At 46.2% G+C, this 18,856-nt stretch overlaps 2 protein-coding genes across 6 annotated transcripts in view; one reads left to right on the top strand and one right to left on the bottom strand.

Moving 5' to 3' along the window:
• The window catches only part of SLC22A23 (solute carrier family 22 member 23), a 96,759-nt gene extending 84,560 nt beyond the window's left edge, over window positions 1–12,199 (top strand). For all 5 annotated transcript variants that reach the window (XM_084509832.1, XM_084509833.1, XM_084509836.1 and 2 more), the window contains 3 exons: window positions 2,672–2,704; window positions 3,513–3,636; window positions 7,831–12,199. In XM_084509832.1, the coding sequence (XP_084365958.1) occupies window positions 2,672–2,704; window positions 3,513–3,636; window positions 7,831–8,188 (515 nt within the window). In that variant the 3' untranslated portion in view covers window positions 8,189–12,199. The remainder of the gene's footprint in view (window positions 1–2,671; window positions 2,705–3,512; window positions 3,637–7,830) is intronic.
• Window positions 12,200–13,620: 1,421 nt separating this feature from the next.
• On the bottom strand, window positions 13,621–18,062 carry PSMG4 (proteasome assembly chaperone 4). The gene is made up of 3 exons (XM_084509837.1): window positions 17,786–18,062; window positions 17,628–17,703; window positions 13,621–13,878 (listed from the first exon to the last, which is right to left on the bottom strand). The coding sequence occupies exons 1-3, from the start codon at window positions 17,987–17,989 to the stop codon at window positions 13,757–13,759; spliced, it is 402 nt and encodes a 133-aa protein (XP_084365963.1). The 5' UTR covers window positions 17,990–18,062; the 3' UTR covers window positions 13,621–13,756.
• Window positions 18,063–18,856: the final 794 nt, after the last annotated feature.

Below are 18,856 nucleotides of genomic sequence, written 5' to 3'. Positions count from 1 at the left end.
GATCACAAAAGTTCATGGTAGAGTAGCTGCCTGGGAATGAGATTGGTTTGTGTACCACATGATCCTGTAGAAGATGACAGCAGAAATGCCAGTCACGGCGTATTTTGTCCCCCCTTTATCAGTTATAGTAGAACATCATTAGGTGCCCCTACAGAAATCCTTCCTTGCAGGAGGAAAGGTACAGAGGTTTATGCTCTCTCAGAGTGAATGATTCACTATCAAAAGAGAATCAAGTTTTGGATTAAAATTTGTTGCCATCCCCCCCCCCTTTTTTTTTTCTTATGGGAGGCAAGAATAGATTTTAACACGCTTGGAGAATTCACGGAAAATGTTCATGGAAATTCATGGAAAATGTTGTGCAGCTTCAGTTTGTTGCAAGGGTCACAAAGAAAACTGAAGACAAGGGACCAAAGAATATCATTCCATTCCCTTTCTCAGATTTGACATCCAGTACACACCTGCATAGTTTAAGCAGCTGAATTCATTTGAAGGGTTCCCCAAACACTTGTTGCCTTAGATTCATTAAGAAGAATCATCGTGTTCTGGATGAGTCCCAGTGGCGAAGCTCGTTGAGTGTTGGTGCTGCTTCTAAGTTCTGTCATGTAAAAACAAACAAACAAAATACTCTTCTTTCAGTGGAATACCCTCTGGGGAAAGAGCTGAGTAGGGGTTGGGAAGGAAAAACCTTCCCACTTGAGTTTGCTTCCCAAATAGCCTCTAAAACAAGCAGAAGTTAAAGCAAAGGGTATGTGTCCTCTGCTTGCTCTGAGCATCTCACTACTTAGAATAAATATGCAGGTAGCAGGGAAACAGAGAGCTGGGATACCCTGCTTTTACTGGGGTGTGTATGTAAGGTCCATGTTCACGTATAGATGCAATTTCATGAGGTGACACAGCTTCTCAGAGAGGTTGTTCCTGCCAAAAGCAAGAGTGTCCCACCCCCTCCTTCAGGGGTTGTGGCATTTCTCTGGCACTTGGAGCTGCTTCAGCTATTAAAACTGTTACAGAAAAGTTCCCTTTCCTTTCCTTTTTTTTTTTTTTTTTTTTTTAAAAAAAATCGTATTTCCAAGAGTTAACTTAAGATGGAGCAAATGGGGTGTGATGGGTCAGAGAGGCGTGGAAGCAAAGGGAAGGTGAGATGTGCCTGTCACACTTTTAGCTGCACACCAGCGGATCCCTGTCCTGTGGAACCTCACCCCAAGGAAGGGGAAGGGGATTGAGAGACGTGCTCCTGGACAAACTGGATACGAGACAAACACCAGAACACTGGTTGTTGCTGTTTTCCATTTCTAAGTTTAGAAATGATTTCAGAGCTTTAATGAGAGAGGCCTTTTGCATTGAGGATGGAAAAAATTTTACATTCCCGCATGCTGCAGGGTAGCCCTGAGCCAGCAAATGTTGCCTATATTTACAGACCATGTTTCCTGAACGTGTTTACGAAGTTAACCTTTAGTGTATGCACTATTTGTGGAAGTGGGAGGGGGGAACAGGGAATCTCTTTCAGGACGCTGAAGAAGCTCCAGAGTTGCGTGTGTTTGCTCCCAGCTTGGCACAGATGTTCACATTTCCTTTGAGCACATTTACCATGTCCAACAGTGCCAGCCAAGAGGAGAGAAGCCCCCCGTCCCCATCTCATGCCCAGCCCTTTGAAAAGCTGTGGCAATTCACATAGACGTGCATGCTGTGTGTGCATGTTGTCCCAAAACTCCAGGTTCTGGTGGTGGTGTCCATCAGGGTCACTATAACAAAGTCATCTTGTTTTTTTGAGTACACCAGAGCCAATAAAATTAATTTTCAGTTCTTCAACAACTAAATGGTGAGGAGGAACACCCTGTAAGAATTGCTACAACATTTTCCATGATGGGTTTAGATAGTTTTGTGAGCAAAGGTGCTCAATCTGGAAACAGTCGTGGGCCCTAGGTGCTTTCTGCTATCTTGGCATGGGGCATCTCCAAATGCCCTGTTCCTGTGGGCTGTCGCTGCTCTCCTTCCCCCATTTCTTTGTGAAAAGAGGAGGGAAAGGCAGCCTTTAGATTCAGAGCAGCTTGTCTCCTCCTACTCTAGACCATACCCCCCTTTTTCCCCAAAAGAGCTAGACAATGTTTGGAGAGAAGCAGTGACCCTGCTGAGCGTGAAGTCTGTTACAGCCTCGTACGTGTTTCACTTTTGCTAATTACACCCAAATTATGCTAATGAAATCAGAATTGGAGAAGGAGGGGGGAGAGAGAGAGAGAGAGAAAAGTGCTCCAGCACGGAGCAGCGGAGGTCTCCCACTGCCACCACGATGCTGATGCTGGGAGTTTTGCTCTCAGACCACAGCCTCTGTTGGCCATCCCCTCAGGGCTGCTGGACGAGGGCAGTTTCTCTTCTCCCCCTTCATTAACAACAAAGAGGCCTTTGTGTTGAGCCCAGCGGTAATTCTGGGTCCCTTAAAAATGCCGTGCCTCTGCGTTTATTATCACCGTCTCATTAGCATTCAGTCCTCTGGCTGCAAACAGCACGTCGCATCAGGCCGGTCATGTCACAGAAAGGAGTGCATGGGAGCTGGGGGAGGCATGCGGGGAGTACCTTTTCCTTTTTCCTTTGCGTAAATAATGACTGTGTGTTCTTGTTTTCTCTCCCTTTCTCTCTTATTTTTGTCTTACTCTAACTTCCGTGGTCTTGGACACAGTGATTGGAAAATACAGTCAGCTTCCAGACTCAGGTATGGTTTGCAAACGCGGGTAGATCCGAAACCATGGCCAAAGTCCCCAGAGTGTGGCTGCTGCCACAGAGGGCTGCAGGGGGAAAGCTCACCTCAGGACCCCACTCATAAGGAGGTGTATTTGTGTATGCACGGTCTCTCAATGCAACATCCTCTCCACACAGCATGAACCTGGTCGTGTCAGCATGTGAGGAGAGGGTGCAGAGTCCCCAGGGGTGGTTATTAGACATGCGGCAGTGCTTTCTCAGAAAGCCCACGTCTCAGATCGAGCTGTCGGCTGAAGGCTGCCAAGCTTGCAGCTGAGTTTGCAGACCCACCATTTGCAGGAAGTTAGCAGGGAGATGGGAGCACTTCTATTTCTCTCCCTGCTTGTCCCGTGAGCCTCTCCAGTGCCCAAGCCACCGAGCTGTACCAGACATTTGGCAACTCGACGAACGCCGCCTGCCTCTGCTTGTCTGTCAAATGTGGGAGGGAAGTGTCTGGTGCCTAAAAGGCTGCCCAAGGATGTGCAGTTTCTTTTTTTTTTTTTTTTTTTCCCCTTGTGTTTTACCTTTTTTGCGGTGGCTGAGCATAAGTAATTCAGAGATCGCTGCCATTTTGGGGCATGACATTATGATTTTTTTCATGTATGTTTGTGTCTTGGGTGCTTGGGAAAGAATTTTATAAATACCAGTTTTAAATTAGTGTTACAAAAGTGACTCAATTTTTCTTGTTTAGGTAGAATGAGTAACATAGACCTGTTTTCTTCTGTTCTTTCTTGGCAATTTCGCCTCGTTCTCACTTTTCATGCACATGCTTGTCTTGACAGGTATGAGTGACAGCGTCAAAGACAAATTCTCTACCGCGTTTTCCATTGTGGGTATGTTTTCTTCGCATGCTGTTGGAAGTCTCAGCGTATTCTTCTGTGCTGAAATCACACCGACAGTAATAAGGTGAGACATCAGAGTCCCCCATCCCCCCCCCCCCGTAAAGGGAAGATAATAAATTGAACTCATTGTCTTAGTATCTGGCTGTGTAACTTACATTGTGTGGGGTGGGGGATCTCCCATAATTAGAGACCACACGGCAATTTCTGGGCCACTTCTTAACCTGGTGTCACCGCAGGCAGGCTGCATAAGTAAGTGCCTAGCTGAGGACAGAAGGGCTTTGTTTCAGATGGATCCACTTCGAAAATCACCATTATGGTGATTTTTGTCGGGCAAGTCATCACGTGAATTGCATTTGTTCTCAGTGTGGTATGGGCTAAAGTACTTGTATGAACCAGATCATGTAGTTGAACCGTTTTGTTCATTCGCTTGCCCTGTTGGATCTGTACAAGCGGTACATGCAAGCTTACAGCTTGGTATTAGAAGATAAATTAACATCAGTGTGCAGAGAAGGACATGGCTGCAATCTGCTCCCTGCCTCCACAGGGTAAGCTAATGCAGCTATAGGAGTGCCTCAGTGGACAGGAGGTGTTGCAACGTGCAGTCTTAAATGCTGCTGGTGTGTATAGGTGCTCTGAGGACCTGCCATCACATCTCTTACAGCACCAGTGTGTTTTGCCTTTACTACAGACTTGTACTCTAGCTCTTTGTCATTTTTCTCTTTGCACCCAGAGGCTCGAAGTTTTTGTAAAGAGCAGCACTTACATGCTGGGCAACAGCAGAAGCCAGGCGGATGATCTTCTCTGGAGAGCTTTCCATAAACTGTCTTGGTGTTGTCTGGTTTTTGTACCATTTTATTTATTCACTGTTATCTTTCACAGCACAAAGGCTGTGCTTGTGTGTTCTGGATTATGCTTTCAGCAATGCCACAGCGATTCGGGAGTCCACCCTAACTCCCATTGAATTTTGTAGGAATGTAGGTCGTAGGGGTGGGAGGGAGAGACAGCGGAGGGAAGAGGATATTTTTTGCTCCCCCCCTCTGCCCCCAATTACATGTTTTTTTAATAACTTTGCAAAGCTATTACAGCAGAACTGTCAGATATGCAGCCAGCCTCCTTGATCTATGGCCTTTTCTTCAAAGCTATCTGACTTTGTGAATGTTTTACAGATAACATTATTTCTACAGGGAAGGGAAAGTGTGAGTGGTGTGGAGATTGCACAGCAGCCCAAAACACTAACAGCTATTTACTTACATGCGTGTCAGTCAGTTTGGTCTTTTTTATGCCTCTTTAATTTTCTGCTTGTCTCTGGAAGGCGTAGAGATAAGGAATTGGCCGACTCAACCAGAAGAGAATCTGCCGAGCAGGGTCAGATGTGCAGTGTGAACTTAGGAGGCTTTTTCCTTAAATCACTAATGTTGTCACAGGGAAGGGGACAAAATCCTGGCTGGGAACTGAAGTTCTGCTTCCCCCGAGTCTGCTGGGTGACACCAGGCAAGTGACAATAGCTGGATGTGCCTCAGGGTCCCCATGTATAAATAGGGATGATGACACTCTGCAGCGTTTTGCGGTCTGTCCTGCCACTGCAAAACCTCTTGGTAACATCTCCTCAGGGCTGTAATTAGGAGGTGGCTCTCAGGACAGTTCATAAACACATCTCAGGCTGAGGTGTGGCTAAGCTGTCTGTGTCTCTTGTTTTGGTGGTCCATGGCCACTCCCTCATCACCTTTTTTTTTTCCAAAGTATCACCTCTGGTGCCCCTTGGTGTTTCAGACCACTCTACTATGCTTTTTGGCTGAATCTTGAGGAGCCAAAGGGAAAAGACAGGTAGAGAGAACTGGGGCTGCCTCTGAGGTTTCCCTGACCAGGGTCTTCCAAACATCAAATTTGAGCTCCAGATGGCTCTAGTAATCCATCTCTAATAATCTTGATGAAAACAACAGTGAGGGTTGCACAGCTGGTACATAGGAACGGGCTGAGGAGAGTGTGGTGTCCTCCCTGTCCTCTGCGTGCTGGGTTACTGACAAGTTAAAAAGAGGTCTGGTCCACAAGTTCCCACAGGAAAAGGCAGGGAAAAAAACATAGGGAGGATTCAGGGACTGACTTTAAGAAGTGGCTGAACTGAAAGGACAAAGCAACTGGGCCTGAGGTCAGCATCGACCCTGTTCTGTGCAGGGGGATGGACCAGGTCCTCTCCCAAAGCCTCCTCCAACCCGAGTGGTTCTCAGGCTTGGTGGTACTCTGAGCCATGCCACGTGGTGACCCGTTTGCTCAAGGTGCACAAATGGCCAACCAAAATAGGATTAAAATTGCTCTGCTCCAAGCAGCTCTGAGAAGGCTGAGTCCCTCCTCGTAGGTGCAGCCTGGCTCAAGTGAAAGACATCAGAGAGGATGTCATAATTGAGAAAGACACTGCAGCAGTCAGCAAGAGGAAGCCCTCCCCGGCGCTCAGGGTGGCCTTTCTGAGGGCAGCATTTTGGGCTCGGGCCCGTCAGGACAGAGCATCGGCTGCCGAGCTGCCCGGTCGCTGCTGCGAAGGCAGCGTGAGCTCCATCTGCTCCCTAGTGGCAGCACTGCTTCCCTCTTCTGGCTATTTCCAGCTTCTTTTATCCCCTAGTATTCACAGTACTGTCAAATACAGGAGGCACACCACCGTGTATTTGCAGTCCTTCTGCCAGGTTCCAAGGGCAGCGGATAAAGTAATGCCTGCTCTAATTACTGACACGATGTGGAAAAACTCTTTTTCCCCCTCCATACGTGAAGCTGCTTGCCCTGTAATGACAGAGCTGTCTTTGTTGCTGCCTTTTCCCTGCTTCCTTCCAGTTTCTTTGATGTCCTTCCACAGCTGCTTTCAAAACTCACCTCGGGTCCCCCTTGGTTGTGGAGATGCAATTTAGCCGTAGCAAGCACCGATGTGAATGAGCCAGTCTCCTGCGCTTCAGGGCCGAGTCCTGCTGATCGCTCGTGTGAGCATATTAATGAAGCTGCAAGGAGGCCAGTCACACAAGGGCTGCATTCAGCTGGCTTTCCAAATTGCCATCGGAAAGCTGGCGAGGATTTAATGAGGGCGTTGGCAATGTTGGGGGAAATCACTGTTATCTGTGAGAGGTGCTTTACCGAGTCCAGGACAGCCCCGTGTGCTCAGGGCTTGGAGAGGCATCAGAGAAGAAGGGAAGGCACTGCATGTGAGGGAGGCTGCTTGTGTAACCCACTGCCAGGAAAGAGCACTGGATCCAGCCTGTGCAAGCCTTTCCATTCCTGCGATGAGGTGGGGGAAGAAGTTATTCTCATACTTGTTTTTTTTTCTTTAAGCTTGAATGTGTTTTCACTCTTTTTTTTTTTTGGTGTGTTTGTATGTATGATGTCAACATACTGGCACGTTACATTTCATGAACAAACGTTTGTGCCCTAAAGAATATTTTTATAAAGCTCCCTGTTTACAATTTAAGCATTTTACCAGGGTTAACTTTTTTGTTGCCCCTTGATGCAGTATGCAAATACACAAGGAAAGCAAGAGCAAAGTGTGGGACCTACCTCAGCTCCTACAGTGAGTCAAGAGGAGGTCTCAGGAGTCTCAAACCCTTGACTTGTTCTCCTATTCTAACCACTAGCTACGTTATCTTTATTTTTTTTTATTATTTTATTTTTTCTGAAAATGATGTGTGCTGGTACAACATCAGTGGGTTGAGAGGTTCCAGCTTCAACATGTCCGACAGGGAAAATGTTTCAGCGCTCAGTGTTTGGTATAACAGATCCAGGCAGTGGTCTGTGCAGTCTGATCTCCTGGCTCTGCTGGCAATTGCTGCCAGGTATTTCAGAGGCAGCCAAAATTGACTCCTGCACTTACCGCTTCTTGGTGTGTCTCGTCTAAGCTGGATGCTAAGCAAAATCTGGTTTTCCCTTGCTGAATGTGAGAACACATGGAAATGGGAATATTTTAGAGGGCTGTCTGTGTACTCACACCTTACAGCTTCTCTTCTCCTTACGTGGGTGCAATTACATGGGTGTGAAGAGATGCTTGTGTGAGTGCAGCTATTTTCCACACACAGGCAGTACTGATCTACAACAGCAAAGCAACAGCAAAAACTCCCTCCTAGGGCAATTGCCCAGCATGAAAGCCGTGAGCAAAGCGGGTTTGCCTCAGAGATTTCGGAGCCCAGGTGCCAAAATTGCTTGCCGAACAGGATAGCCTGGGGTCCCAAGGCATTTTTGGGTGTTCTTCCAGCGCAGGGCCAGGCTCTCACCTCCGTTGTGTTTGCAGGGGAGGCGGGCTGGGGCTGGTGCTGGCCAGCGCGGGCTTCGGCCGCCTGACCGCCCCCATCATGGAGCTGCACAACCAGAAAGGCTACTTCCTCCACCACGTCATCTTCGCCTGCTGTACGCTCATCTGCATCATCTGCATCCTGCTGCTGCCGGAGAGCAAGAACCAGAACCTGCCCGAGAACATCCCGGACGGGGAGCACTACACCCGGCAGCCCCTCCTGCCGCACAAGAAGGGGGAGCAGCCCCTGCTCCTGACAAACTCTGAACTCAAGGACTACTCGGGCCTCCACGACTCAGCAGCTGTGAGCGATGGCATCTCTGAGAACACCACTGCCAACGGGATGAAGCCTATGTAACTGTAACTGGGTTGGATTTTCTCCTTTTTTTTTTTCTTTTTTTTCTTTTTCCCCTTTTGTTTTGTTTTACCTTCTCCTCTTTTCTTTGGTATTTTGTTTGACGCTGTTGTGCAGGAAGAGCAGACCTTTGGGCAAAGGTGTTTTGCACAGGTTTTACAAACCAGTGACGGAGCAGACGCAAACTTGGGAGAATTCAACTCTGCTGCTAAAGCGACTTGGAGGAATTGTCAACCATTGTGCAGGTTGCTCTTGAAAAAATTATGGGGGAAAATAACTCATCTGAGAAAAGACCTGGCTGGAGGTAGCCCTTCAGAACTCTTTTTTTCCTGCCATTAAATACATATATTTATTTTGATTTGTTCTCAAGAAGCACTTTATTTCCTTTTCCTTTCATAGATCACAAAAATGAAGCCATCTTATTATAAGAGGTGCAGCCATTCCAAGAAAGAAACTGTGGGGGGGGGGGTTGTTTTTTTTTGTTTCCTTTTTGTGTTTCTTTAAAGGAAGGAGGTATCACTGCAAAGTTGAATTGACTGATATTTAGACTTGTGCAATGTTGTTCTGCCTGTCTAGAAAGTCCAAGCGCCCAGGTTTCCTGCTGTGTTTGTATACACCAAAAAAAAAAAAAAAAGAATCAAAGCAAAACCTGTTGTGACTCAAACTCTGACTGCATTTTAGGCAGATTATGTTTCTTTTTATAGCCCATATGCATTTAAAAGTTAATTTTCTTTTCCTCATCAAATGCAGTGAAGAAAATCCTACCCAAACAGGCTGATTTTTCAATGAGAATCAGCCTTATGCGTTTTAAGATTCCATTAATACATTTTAGACTGTTCCTGCTGGTATTTAATACTAATGTAGATCGTGTAAGTGAAATGATTTGACCAATGATGCAAAAATTAATTTTGACGAGAGTGGCTTTAATTACCAGGAGGTCTAGAGTCTGTGACTGACAGCTCCAGGAGAAGAGCATAAACCAGCAGGGACAAAAAGTAAAGAGCATTGGCTATGGTCTGTACTTCTTATTTCTGAAGGCAGCACAGCTAGGAGTCCCTCTCCTGGGAAATGAGCATCCTGGCGTTGCCCTGCCTGTTTTTAGAACCAGAGTTTTTGTTACCTATTTAAGCGGACAAAATTTTTAAGTGACTGTCTGAAAGGAATGAATTGATAACCTGTGAGTAATGATTTAAGGTTTGTTGTTGGCCGTCTTGGGTCTTTTAGGGATGGTTTCTGGTTCTGACCCAAGAATACACGGTGAACTCACCTGTATTGCCCTCCTTCCCCAGCTGCTCTTGTAGGATTTTCTTTCAGTTTAAAAAAAAAAAAAAAAAAAGAAAGAAAAAAGTTAAATTGGATTGATGCCACTCTATGAGAAGCAAAACGAACATCCAATTTGTCGTGTTGTACAGATGGTACTTTGATAACAGCCACTTCTCTCCTCCAGTCCCCAAACCAGCTTTTTTGCTTTGGCCATCGGCTTTCGGTTCTCACCATGTGATGACTGTGAGGATCTTGTTCAATGCAAGGGCTTTGTAAACAAACAGCTTTCTTGCATTGTAGTTAACCTCCCTCCCCTCCCTCCCTCTTTTCCTTTTTCACTCAGGCCATCCATTTGTGATTGCTCAGTAGTGCGGACATTTGAACAAACCGAGCAGCAGGATGTCAATGTTGTATTGCGTGCCCATATGATTGCCACTATGTTTGATGTAAATCTTTCGTTCACAAGCATGGGAAGCGCTCATCTGCACTTTCCTCCTCTGCCTGCCCTGCCCCTTCCTCCTTTGCTGTGTATATATATATTGTCTACTAACTACTGTACCTAACAATTTCCATCCTCCGTTAGGCTGCCAATGTCCTCTTACAGTCCCCAGTAAATCAGAGAGATGCTCCTGGGCGGGTGCTGAGGTCCGTAGCACGTCTCAGACGGTGCCGAGCACAGGAGGACAGGTAGACCTGCAGAAGCGACAGAGACTGTCGTGGTCGGGATAGCGATGTTGTCCTAAAGCTGCTAATTTTTGTACAGAGGATGTGGACATTTGGGTTCTTCCCGAGCCCGGTAAGAAACACTGGACCAGTTGATGGTAATTTTGCCCAAAGTTACCCTACTGTTTTTTCACCTTTGCTAGGCTTGCTTGTTACACTTCGGTTTTATTGCCCAGCTTGAGAGCAGCCATTTCCCTCTTTCTGTTCTGTGCTGAGACTTCCGTGATCCGTGCTCACCCAAGAAAACAAAAAACAAAAAAACAAACAAACAAGGCCTTTCAAGTCCACGCAGTATCCACGTGCCAAATCCGTGCAATACCTTTTGCCTTCCATGTCAGATGCTTGTGGCAAGCCACACACACTGGGGGGGAAAAAAAGAAGGAGGGTTCACAAGGAAAACGGGCGGAGCAGAACAGGTCTTAACGGAGGAGGAAAAGGTCTCTGTGCGTGTGCACTCAAGCTGCAGCACGGCTCTAGTGGCCCCTTCACAAGCCTACTGAACTGGCTGCTTCCAGCAGGGCTAGGGGTCCCAGTGTGCTGTTGTCCACAGCGCTTTATCGTTTCCTATTCTGGTGTTTGCTCTCCGACGACAGGCGGGCCCAGGGAAGAGAATGGTTGTTTAAACATACCAGCGTTTATGTAATAAACACACTAGGTGACAGGAACACTTGGCTTTTTTTTTTTTTTTTTTTTTTTTTTAAATAATTTCTTATGAAATTGACTTGATTTGCTGCTTGTTTTTTGGTCTGAAACCAGGTACTGATCTCCTGCAATGTGGGGAGCTCCAACTTCTCGCACCGGTCTGGCCCTCCGCCTCTGTCATGACAATAAAACATAAAATCGGTAGCTTATCATGCTGAAACGTTGAATTAACTGTTTCCTTAAGTTGTTTGTATTGTTTGTTTGTACACAAACGCACAGCTGAAAAGCTTTGAAGTGTGGGAGAGCTCTCTGAGGAGGGGGCAGGCGCTCAGAGTGGCAGCAGGGCAGAAATGAAATGCCTGGCTGCTCACCGTGCTCTGCGTCGGGACGGTGCTCCGCACACCAGCCAGCCCATCGGCTCCTCCATCGGCTCTCCTCTGTAGCCATCGCTGGGAACTGCTTTCCTCCGACGGCCGTTCCTGGCCACCACAGCAGAGGAAGCCCTCAGAGCGGTCCTGTCCCTGTTGGTCTTTTTCTGTGAACCTTCGGTAACCTCTTAAGTCCATCTGTGGATTTTTTTTCTCTCTCTTTTGGTTTAGCATTTAAGGGCTTTCTTCCTTCTTTGTTACTTCAAACAAAAGTGTGAAAGTGACATTATGCTTGATCTGGTTTTCTTTCCTTTTAAGATTTCCGTGATGCTTTTGTTGCCAGACACACTACAAACAGATAGCGACAGTGTGGGGAAAGCTGTCGTGCGTTTGGGGGTGTTTTGTGGCAACTCCAAAAGGGTTCCGTCTGATTTACCTTGCAGTTTTGGTGAGCCTGCTTTTTTGTGTGGTTTGTTTGTTTGTTTTTGTGTTTGTTTGTTTTTTGTTTTGTTTTGTTTTTTCATGGAAGAATTTTGCTTAACTGTTGCCACTTCCTGGAGCCAAACACTAAAGGTCACCAAATTGGAAGCAGAAGTGCCATTAAACGAACTCTGTGAATGTCAAGTCAAGTTGCGCCTGTAGCTGGCACATAAGACAACGCTATTAAGTGTGGGATGATCTCCCCCACTGTAAGTTTTTTTTTTTTTTTTTTTTAAAGAAAAATGACAAACCTCATTTTAAATGTATTGTGTAAAACGTTTTGGGAAAGGAGTAACAGTGTGTAATGTCTAGTGGGTGAGAGTTCCCTCCCCATTTCGGTTTCCGATGAAGTTTTAAAGAATCGTATTACTGTATGTTTTGAACATGAATAGTCTGGTGGTGCTTCCTCATAGCACAAGCTTAAATTGAGTACTGAAAACAGTCTTAAAAGCTAAATGTCTGCATGATGTTACATCTGTTGTACCTACTGAGAAACTTTGTATGTAAATGTACAGAATAAAAAGATGTTGTCCCATCAGTTTGTTTTCCTTGGTCTGTCTCCCACACCGTGATTTTTGGTGAGCCCTCAACAAAGTCCTACGCTCCTCTAAAATAGAACGAACTGATTTTTAATCGGGCTAATTAAATCAACACACTGATTTGCAACTAATTATCCTTTACATTCAGTTACGGAAGAACAGTTGACTCTGCTTCCTGGACTGTATAAATTAAGATCTCCTTCACCAGCTGCTTTGTGCTACTTGCATTGTCAGCTGTGCCTACCAGGTAAGAAAGGGCCCAGTGCTCCCATGTCAAATCCGCAATGTTGACGGTAAGTGTACAGCCATGGATGGTCAAAACCCATTCAGAGACAGCAAGAGACTGGCTGTGATCTGGGGTCATGCACCAGCAACCTTCAGCTACAGTTTTTAATTGCGCTAACAAGGCCACAAGAAGGTAAGTGCAGAACATTTTTCTCTAGGGGATTATGACAGTTGTCTACAACGAGGTGGCCCAGCAGCAGCGTTACTGTTTTTCATCTGTATTGGAAGCTTGGCTGAGTCAGCTTGCAATAAAAAAACAACTTGATTTGCTTATCAGGTTGCTGTGCTCAGCATTCTTCCAAACTGCTGGGAATAACAGGTGCTACTTGCAGTAGCACAGCACGTATTGGTGGTTGCAAATGGTCATTATGCCATTGGCTTTATGGTGGGTTTGAGTTTTGTTATTGGCTGTTTTTTTTTTTTTTTTTTGCATAGCTGTTTTTTAGCTGCTATTTTTGTTGGAAAAAGTAGCACAGGGATCTGCCTTTGAAAGGATATCCTACCCAAAAGCCAGTCTAGAGCTGTAGCAACAGGCTGCTTTGTAGTGTTGGAATTGATTGCTCTGATTGTTCTAACGGGTATGTTCAACTTATACACCCCATGTTTTTCTAGCAGCCCAACAGTCTTACCTGCTGCTCCAAAAGTCAAGCTGTGCACTTTTCTTCTATGTAGACCCTTGCCGTTGTACAGAAAACCCTTTGTGAAAACCTTCCAGTGTTCCCAGTGTCCAAGAGATGGAAGGAAATCCAGTGTTTAGTACTACTACAAAATGATAGAGCAGGGCAAGGATCATTTTATGTTACAGCTATTCAATACACAAGCCACATGGTTCCATTTCTAATACTCAGCATTCCTACTAATGGCATTGTTCTCCTCTGAAGCAAAAGACAATGCTCTCTGTTACCCTCATAGGTTTTCATCTGAACAAGTAAAAGCTGCTGTACTGTGTTCAATACTACTGCGTGGTGAATCAATTGTACTGCTGGAATTTGGCACTGATTTCCCACTGATTTCACTGCAGGAAGGCCAGACACTGCATGCACTTCTATGATGATGTTATTGCGTGGCAGCATGTTTCTGGCCCATTTAACAGAGTAGTAAGTTTGGAAAAAAAAGAATTCCAGGTTCAGCTGTATTTAGGTCCAGCTACATTTAATAACAAATGCAAATTCAATCAAAGCAACACAAAGTAAGTATACTAAATGTCAGTGTGAAAAGTGCACTCACTTTTTCTGAAACAAAACCTTAAGTTATTGTACAATGATGCAAAGTCAGAACTTCTCGGGAAACGCCGTCATTTCTTCTTTGATCCTGTTTTCTATGAGTAAGGTGAAATTGCTGTCTGTGTTTTGAAGATTGTAGCTGACAAATATCTGTTTTTTGGTCTTCCTGGCTAAAACACAAAACAGAGTATTCAGGTACAGTTTGCTCTTACATAAAAGTGATGAAAGTATTCAAAAAGCCCATCATACAGATTTTTATGCCATCTCCACTCCTCCCATGATGGACCCAGCTATAAACGAACAGCAGAACAAGCACCCAAGCATTGGCATGTTGGGCAATATAAGCCATGCATGTCACTGAAGTGAGCAATGTAGGCATGGTGACTATGAACTAGATTTTGGGCTGATGCAAATGCTACTAGTCACTGGAAAGAAAAACTCCCAGTGACTTTCATGGATTTTGGACAATTCTTAAATTATAGTACAGTTTAAGTGAAACAACAGACTACCTAAATCTCATGACTGAAATTTGGTTTATACGTTAGTAAGTCAGTACTATGAAAAATAGGGAAAGTCAACAGGAAAGCGATCAGGCCACCATTAAAGTTTGTTTGTTTGTTTGTTTTATTATGAACCCCCTAAAAAGGCCCCTGAAAGTGTGCATCGCTTTTGTCTGAGCCTCCTGTCAATTATTGTGTTTCCTGTAACCTTTATTTATCCAGTGTCTGTGAACACTCCAGGATGCCAGAGAGCATTTTGGACATCACAAAACTAATCAGAATTTCCAGGCTACTGTACTGGTAACTACCTAGAGAGAGGTACTATAAAATCAAGAGCTGTCTTCCATGACAGAACTAATTAACAGCAACAAAAACAATGTCCACTGGGGCAGGAAGACTTAATTATCAGAGTGAAATAGGTAACATAAAGAAGCATTTTATAAGTAAAATGGAGTCCTTACTCAGATTTTACCATTACAATATATCTGTTTTGGAGCTCTTTTAATACACTGCAAAAAAATAAACTTTGTGAAGAGTTTCTCACCATAGGAGAGAGGTAAGCACTAGGTTTAAAGTGAGATGGGCAAAATAAGAGGCAAAAATGCTATTTGGGTCACAAGATACTCCTGGCAGGGAATAAACTGGGAGCTGACAGTCTCAAAGAGAAATCAGGCTGTACTGATGAATATTCAGAAACATCATCTGAATTTAAAAATTGGAAATAAAGACACCAGAATGTGTAATATCTCCATTCTTTTTAAACTGGAAAGCTAGCTTCAGAAAACCTGTATGTATATTTACAATACATATAATATGCAATTATTATATATACAGAGAAAGTACAGTTGAACTACTCCTTTGAGGTATTTTAATAGCACAAATCGATTTATTACCATTTTCTGTTCTAACAGGCTACCCGCTTTCCAGCTTAGTACATAGAGGAAACCCCAGTGACCTGCTTCTGAAACTCAAGGACTCATTTGCCTTTCAAGACTTGGCACTACGAAATGTTAATGTAATGCAACACGTTGCCACGATAGCAAAAAATTAGTGCTTGGCACCAGATTTTGTGGTACAAAGCAGCATGTTTTGTAAGCACTAGTGCTTCATCATTATACCCTAAGTGCCGTGTTAATTCTGAACTAATTAATACCATTATTCTCTCTTAACAAGCCTGCAGCATACGCTGCAGTGTCAAAACTCAGCTTCTTGATTATGTTTGCATAAGATCCGACTCAGTCTCGGAGATCAAGCTTCCTCAGCAGCTCCCTGTCTGGGACACTGAGCGTCCAAAGGCACCACAGCAGCACAGACTCACTGCTATGAAGTGATGGAAGGAGCAAAGACCCACATCCAAGCTTGAGGAGGAAGAATCTGGCATAAGTTTATAGACCCTTTGTGCCATGTTGGAGACAACTGTGCCTGGGTGGGAAAGACTCAAAGACGAGGTTGAGGTGATGTCCACCTAGACCTTGCCAGCCCCTACAGAGGGAAGATGAGGACATGGCACTAGTCAGCAATCACTGGCTGGAAGCTCTGTGATTTCAGGACGTGCAGATAAGGGAGGCACAAATGGGGCACTAAATGCACAAGGCTTTGTCTAGAAGTGGATTTCTCAACCCCCCCGGGAAATAATTAGGATTTAGGTTTCTCAACTAGGTAAATACACCTCATGCTAGAGCAAGCAGTTAGGGTGGTGGGAAACAGTCCCTGCACCTGATACAGACAGAAAGGGGTAGAAAGAGGAACAGGAACACAGTGAGTGTCCCTTCAGCAGTGAGGAAAATAAATAAAAGAGGAAATTTGGGAAGAGAGAGAGACAATACACTAAATACAGCTGTTCTGAATAGGAACCCTATCAGACTACAAAGAAAATAAGGGGCGGATGCGCATACACTGATACACAGAAGCACTGAAACTCCTGCTCCAGGGACAGAAACCTGGCACTGCAGAAACAAAATGCAGGTGATAGAATGTAACTGGAAAGCACAAGAAATAATAATACTTGCCTCCAGGTGGCATTGTGTGCTACTTAAATCAGTGCCTGCCAAGAGCAGAATGGAAGCAGCACAGAAAAAAATGGTGACAGCATGGAGAGAAGAAAGAATAAAAAAAAGCTATTGCCTGCCTGAAGGTTACCACATGGCAGGGTGGTTAAAAAGGCTACCTCAGAAACACAGCTATGGGCCAGATTTGGCTGTGAACAGTGATGTCTGTTATTACAGCAGTTGTGGGAGTACTGAGGACTTAATTTCCCGGAGGAAAGCTAAACAGCAGTAAATGCCGAGCCTGGTATTTCTATTCAAGGCAGAACACAGATTTCTTTACCACACACTTCGTGAAACAAAGAAGATACAGAGGTGCTTAGTGAGGATCTTGCAGTGGTTTGGGGAAAATAATTGTGGCCTAAGTGACCGTGAGCTGACTTGGCCTACATTAAATTGCTGGATGGAAGCCTAAAAACTAAGGTGCATGAATCAGAAAGATTCAATTCTCTTCTCAAAATTAGCAAATGTGAAGAGGAAGCACGTGATTAGTCAAAGCCAGAAGTGTTATCAACTTTCCAACCAAAAGTGGAAAAGGCCTATAGGCCCTCCTCAATATAGTACGCCCTAAGCAGAAGAGAATGGGTAACAACAGGATCTATAAAGAACAAAAATGGGACTGACTAGCAAGGAAAACTGCAACTAAGAGGTTAGCGGGCGCAGAAATGGGAAATGTGACCCATCCTAAAAATACTGAGAGAACTAACAAGACATGGCAATCACAAATTCTAGCTCTGAAATCTGAAATGAACCTTTTGCTAGTGCCAATAATGCAGGAGCAGGTGGAAACCACCTGCACAGCTGAGGTGTTAGCTGCGCAAATCTCAGAGCATGACCTGCAAGAAATGAGTCTGTACAAGCAGGAGGGCAAAGGGAAAGTGAAATAAAACTGTAACACGTTATCCGATGATAGCAGTGTCTGACTACATTCTTGCTAGCTGAGGTCTTAGGGCTAACGCAATGGCTGCATGTAAAGAAATGATGTTGCACAGTATCCCGTGGAGTTTTTAAAGTGGAAATGATTGAATCTGGTGAGAGACAGCGCTGCCAGCAGCCTGCTACGGTGCCTGCCAGAAGATATCAGGATGAGGAAGGGGCGTTAGTGCTGTGTTTCTTGTTGAGCAACCCTTTCTGATGTATGCAGGGGTGGCCGAGGAGAAAGTGGTGTAGGCTCATGAAGCCGCCTGAGGACGCAGCCTGCTGACACGCCGCCTGCACTGAAGATCCTTATCAGGAGGAAGACCTACCCGGCTCCTTCAGCTGCAACACGAGAAGCACGCCCCCCACACCCCAAAAACAACCCCGAGGAGCCCGGGTGTCCCCGGGCACGATGCTTTTGGGGCTGCCCCAGCCCCTTCGCCCACCCCCACGTACCCAGGCGCTGCGCCAGGCAGGCGGAGGCGGTGTCCGAGGGGTCCCCGAGCAGCGATGTGGACACGGGCACGCCGTCCTGCGGGCAGAGCACACGGCTGGCGAGGGCTGTCCCCACCGGGGATGGGGACAGGGACAGGGACGGGGACAGAGATGCTCACCCGGGGGCTGCACATGGCCACGGCCAGGCTGGCTAAGGCGGGCGCGGCGCCCACCCAGAGGAAGAGTGAGTCCCGCAGCCGCATGGCGTGGAAGTGCACCCGCTGCTCGCCCAGCCGGCCGCTGAAGTCGTGCAGGACGATGCCGCTCCCCACCATCGCCACCGCCTCCTCCTTCCCTTCCTTCCCTTCCTTCCCTTCCTCCATCCGCACGGAGCCCGCAGGCCCTGCCCAGCAGCGCCCGCCCCGCACGGCGCACACGGGGAGGGCGGGCACCGGCTGAGCGCCGCCCTCGGGACGGCCCCGGCTCTGGATCAGGCCCCAAGACAGCCAAATTTCCCTTCCTGAACGCTGAGGCCTCACATCAAAGCACCAGGAATAAAAAAATAAATAAACAAAATATAAATAAATAAAGCAAAAAGCATCCCCTGTCTTAACCCATCTCCCTGCGCCTCCCACAGACCAAGCCCTCCGCCCTGCTCGCTTCTGCCCATGCGGTGCTAAGCCCAGCCGGCCTCTCAGCCGCCCTCCACACACAGGATCAGCCCGCAGCCACCTCCTCTGCCCTACATTTGTCCCTTGCTGCTCGCCCAAGCGGTTACGGCAGGCTCGGGCTACGCCACAGCACGTTTGCTGGTCCCCGGCCTGCCCAAAGGCTTTGTCTCCACGTGGGTTGGCCTCCAAATGGTGGCCGCAGACGCGTTGCTGCTCCAAAAGCAGCCTCCAGCTGTCCCAGCGGCGTGCTGGGGACTGACATTGAGCCCTCAGGAACTGCAGGAAGCAGGCAAACTGGTGACAAAGCTGCCTTGGAAGGGGCCGAGTGCTGTTTGCGTGCTCCTGGCAGGCTCCAAGCACTTCCCTTTGTGTCACATTCCTCTTTCTGCAGCCATAGGTTTGCTCTTTCTTCAGGGGTGGGGTACATCGGTTGTCTAAACCAGGGAAATCTATCGCAGGTATTGCAGAAAATAATTAAGAAAAAAAAAAAAAAAAAAAAAAGCATTGGATATTTCTACCAGGAGCCACACAGGTGTTGGTGGTGAGGTTCCTGTGATTAACCATCTGCAGGTGTTGGAA

This window comes from Aythya ferina (assembly GCF_964211825.1).
Source record: "Aythya ferina genome assembly, chromosome: 2".
NCBI classification, from domain to species: domain Eukaryota; kingdom Metazoa; phylum Chordata; class Aves; order Anseriformes; family Anatidae; genus Aythya; species Aythya ferina.
The sequence above is the reverse complement of the archived record's forward strand: the minus strand, read 5'-3'. Positions and strand labels throughout refer to the sequence as shown.

What these genes read in the sequence shown, in the direction of transcription:
- PSMG4 (XM_084509837.1), bottom strand. Translation starts at nt 17,989, where the DNA reads ATGGAGGAAGGGAAGGAAGGGAAGGAAGGGAAGGAGGAGGCGGTGGCG. An exon ending in TGGCCATGTGCAGCCCCCGG is followed by an intron (nt 17,704 to 17,785) that starts GTGAGCATCTCT and finishes CTCTGCCCGCAG; the next exon opens with GACGGCGTGCCCGTGTCCAC. An exon ending in CTGCCTGGCGCAGCGCCTGG is followed by an intron (nt 13,879 to 17,627) that starts GTACGTGGGGGT and finishes TTTGTGTTTTAG; the next exon opens with CCAGGAAGACCAAAAAACAG.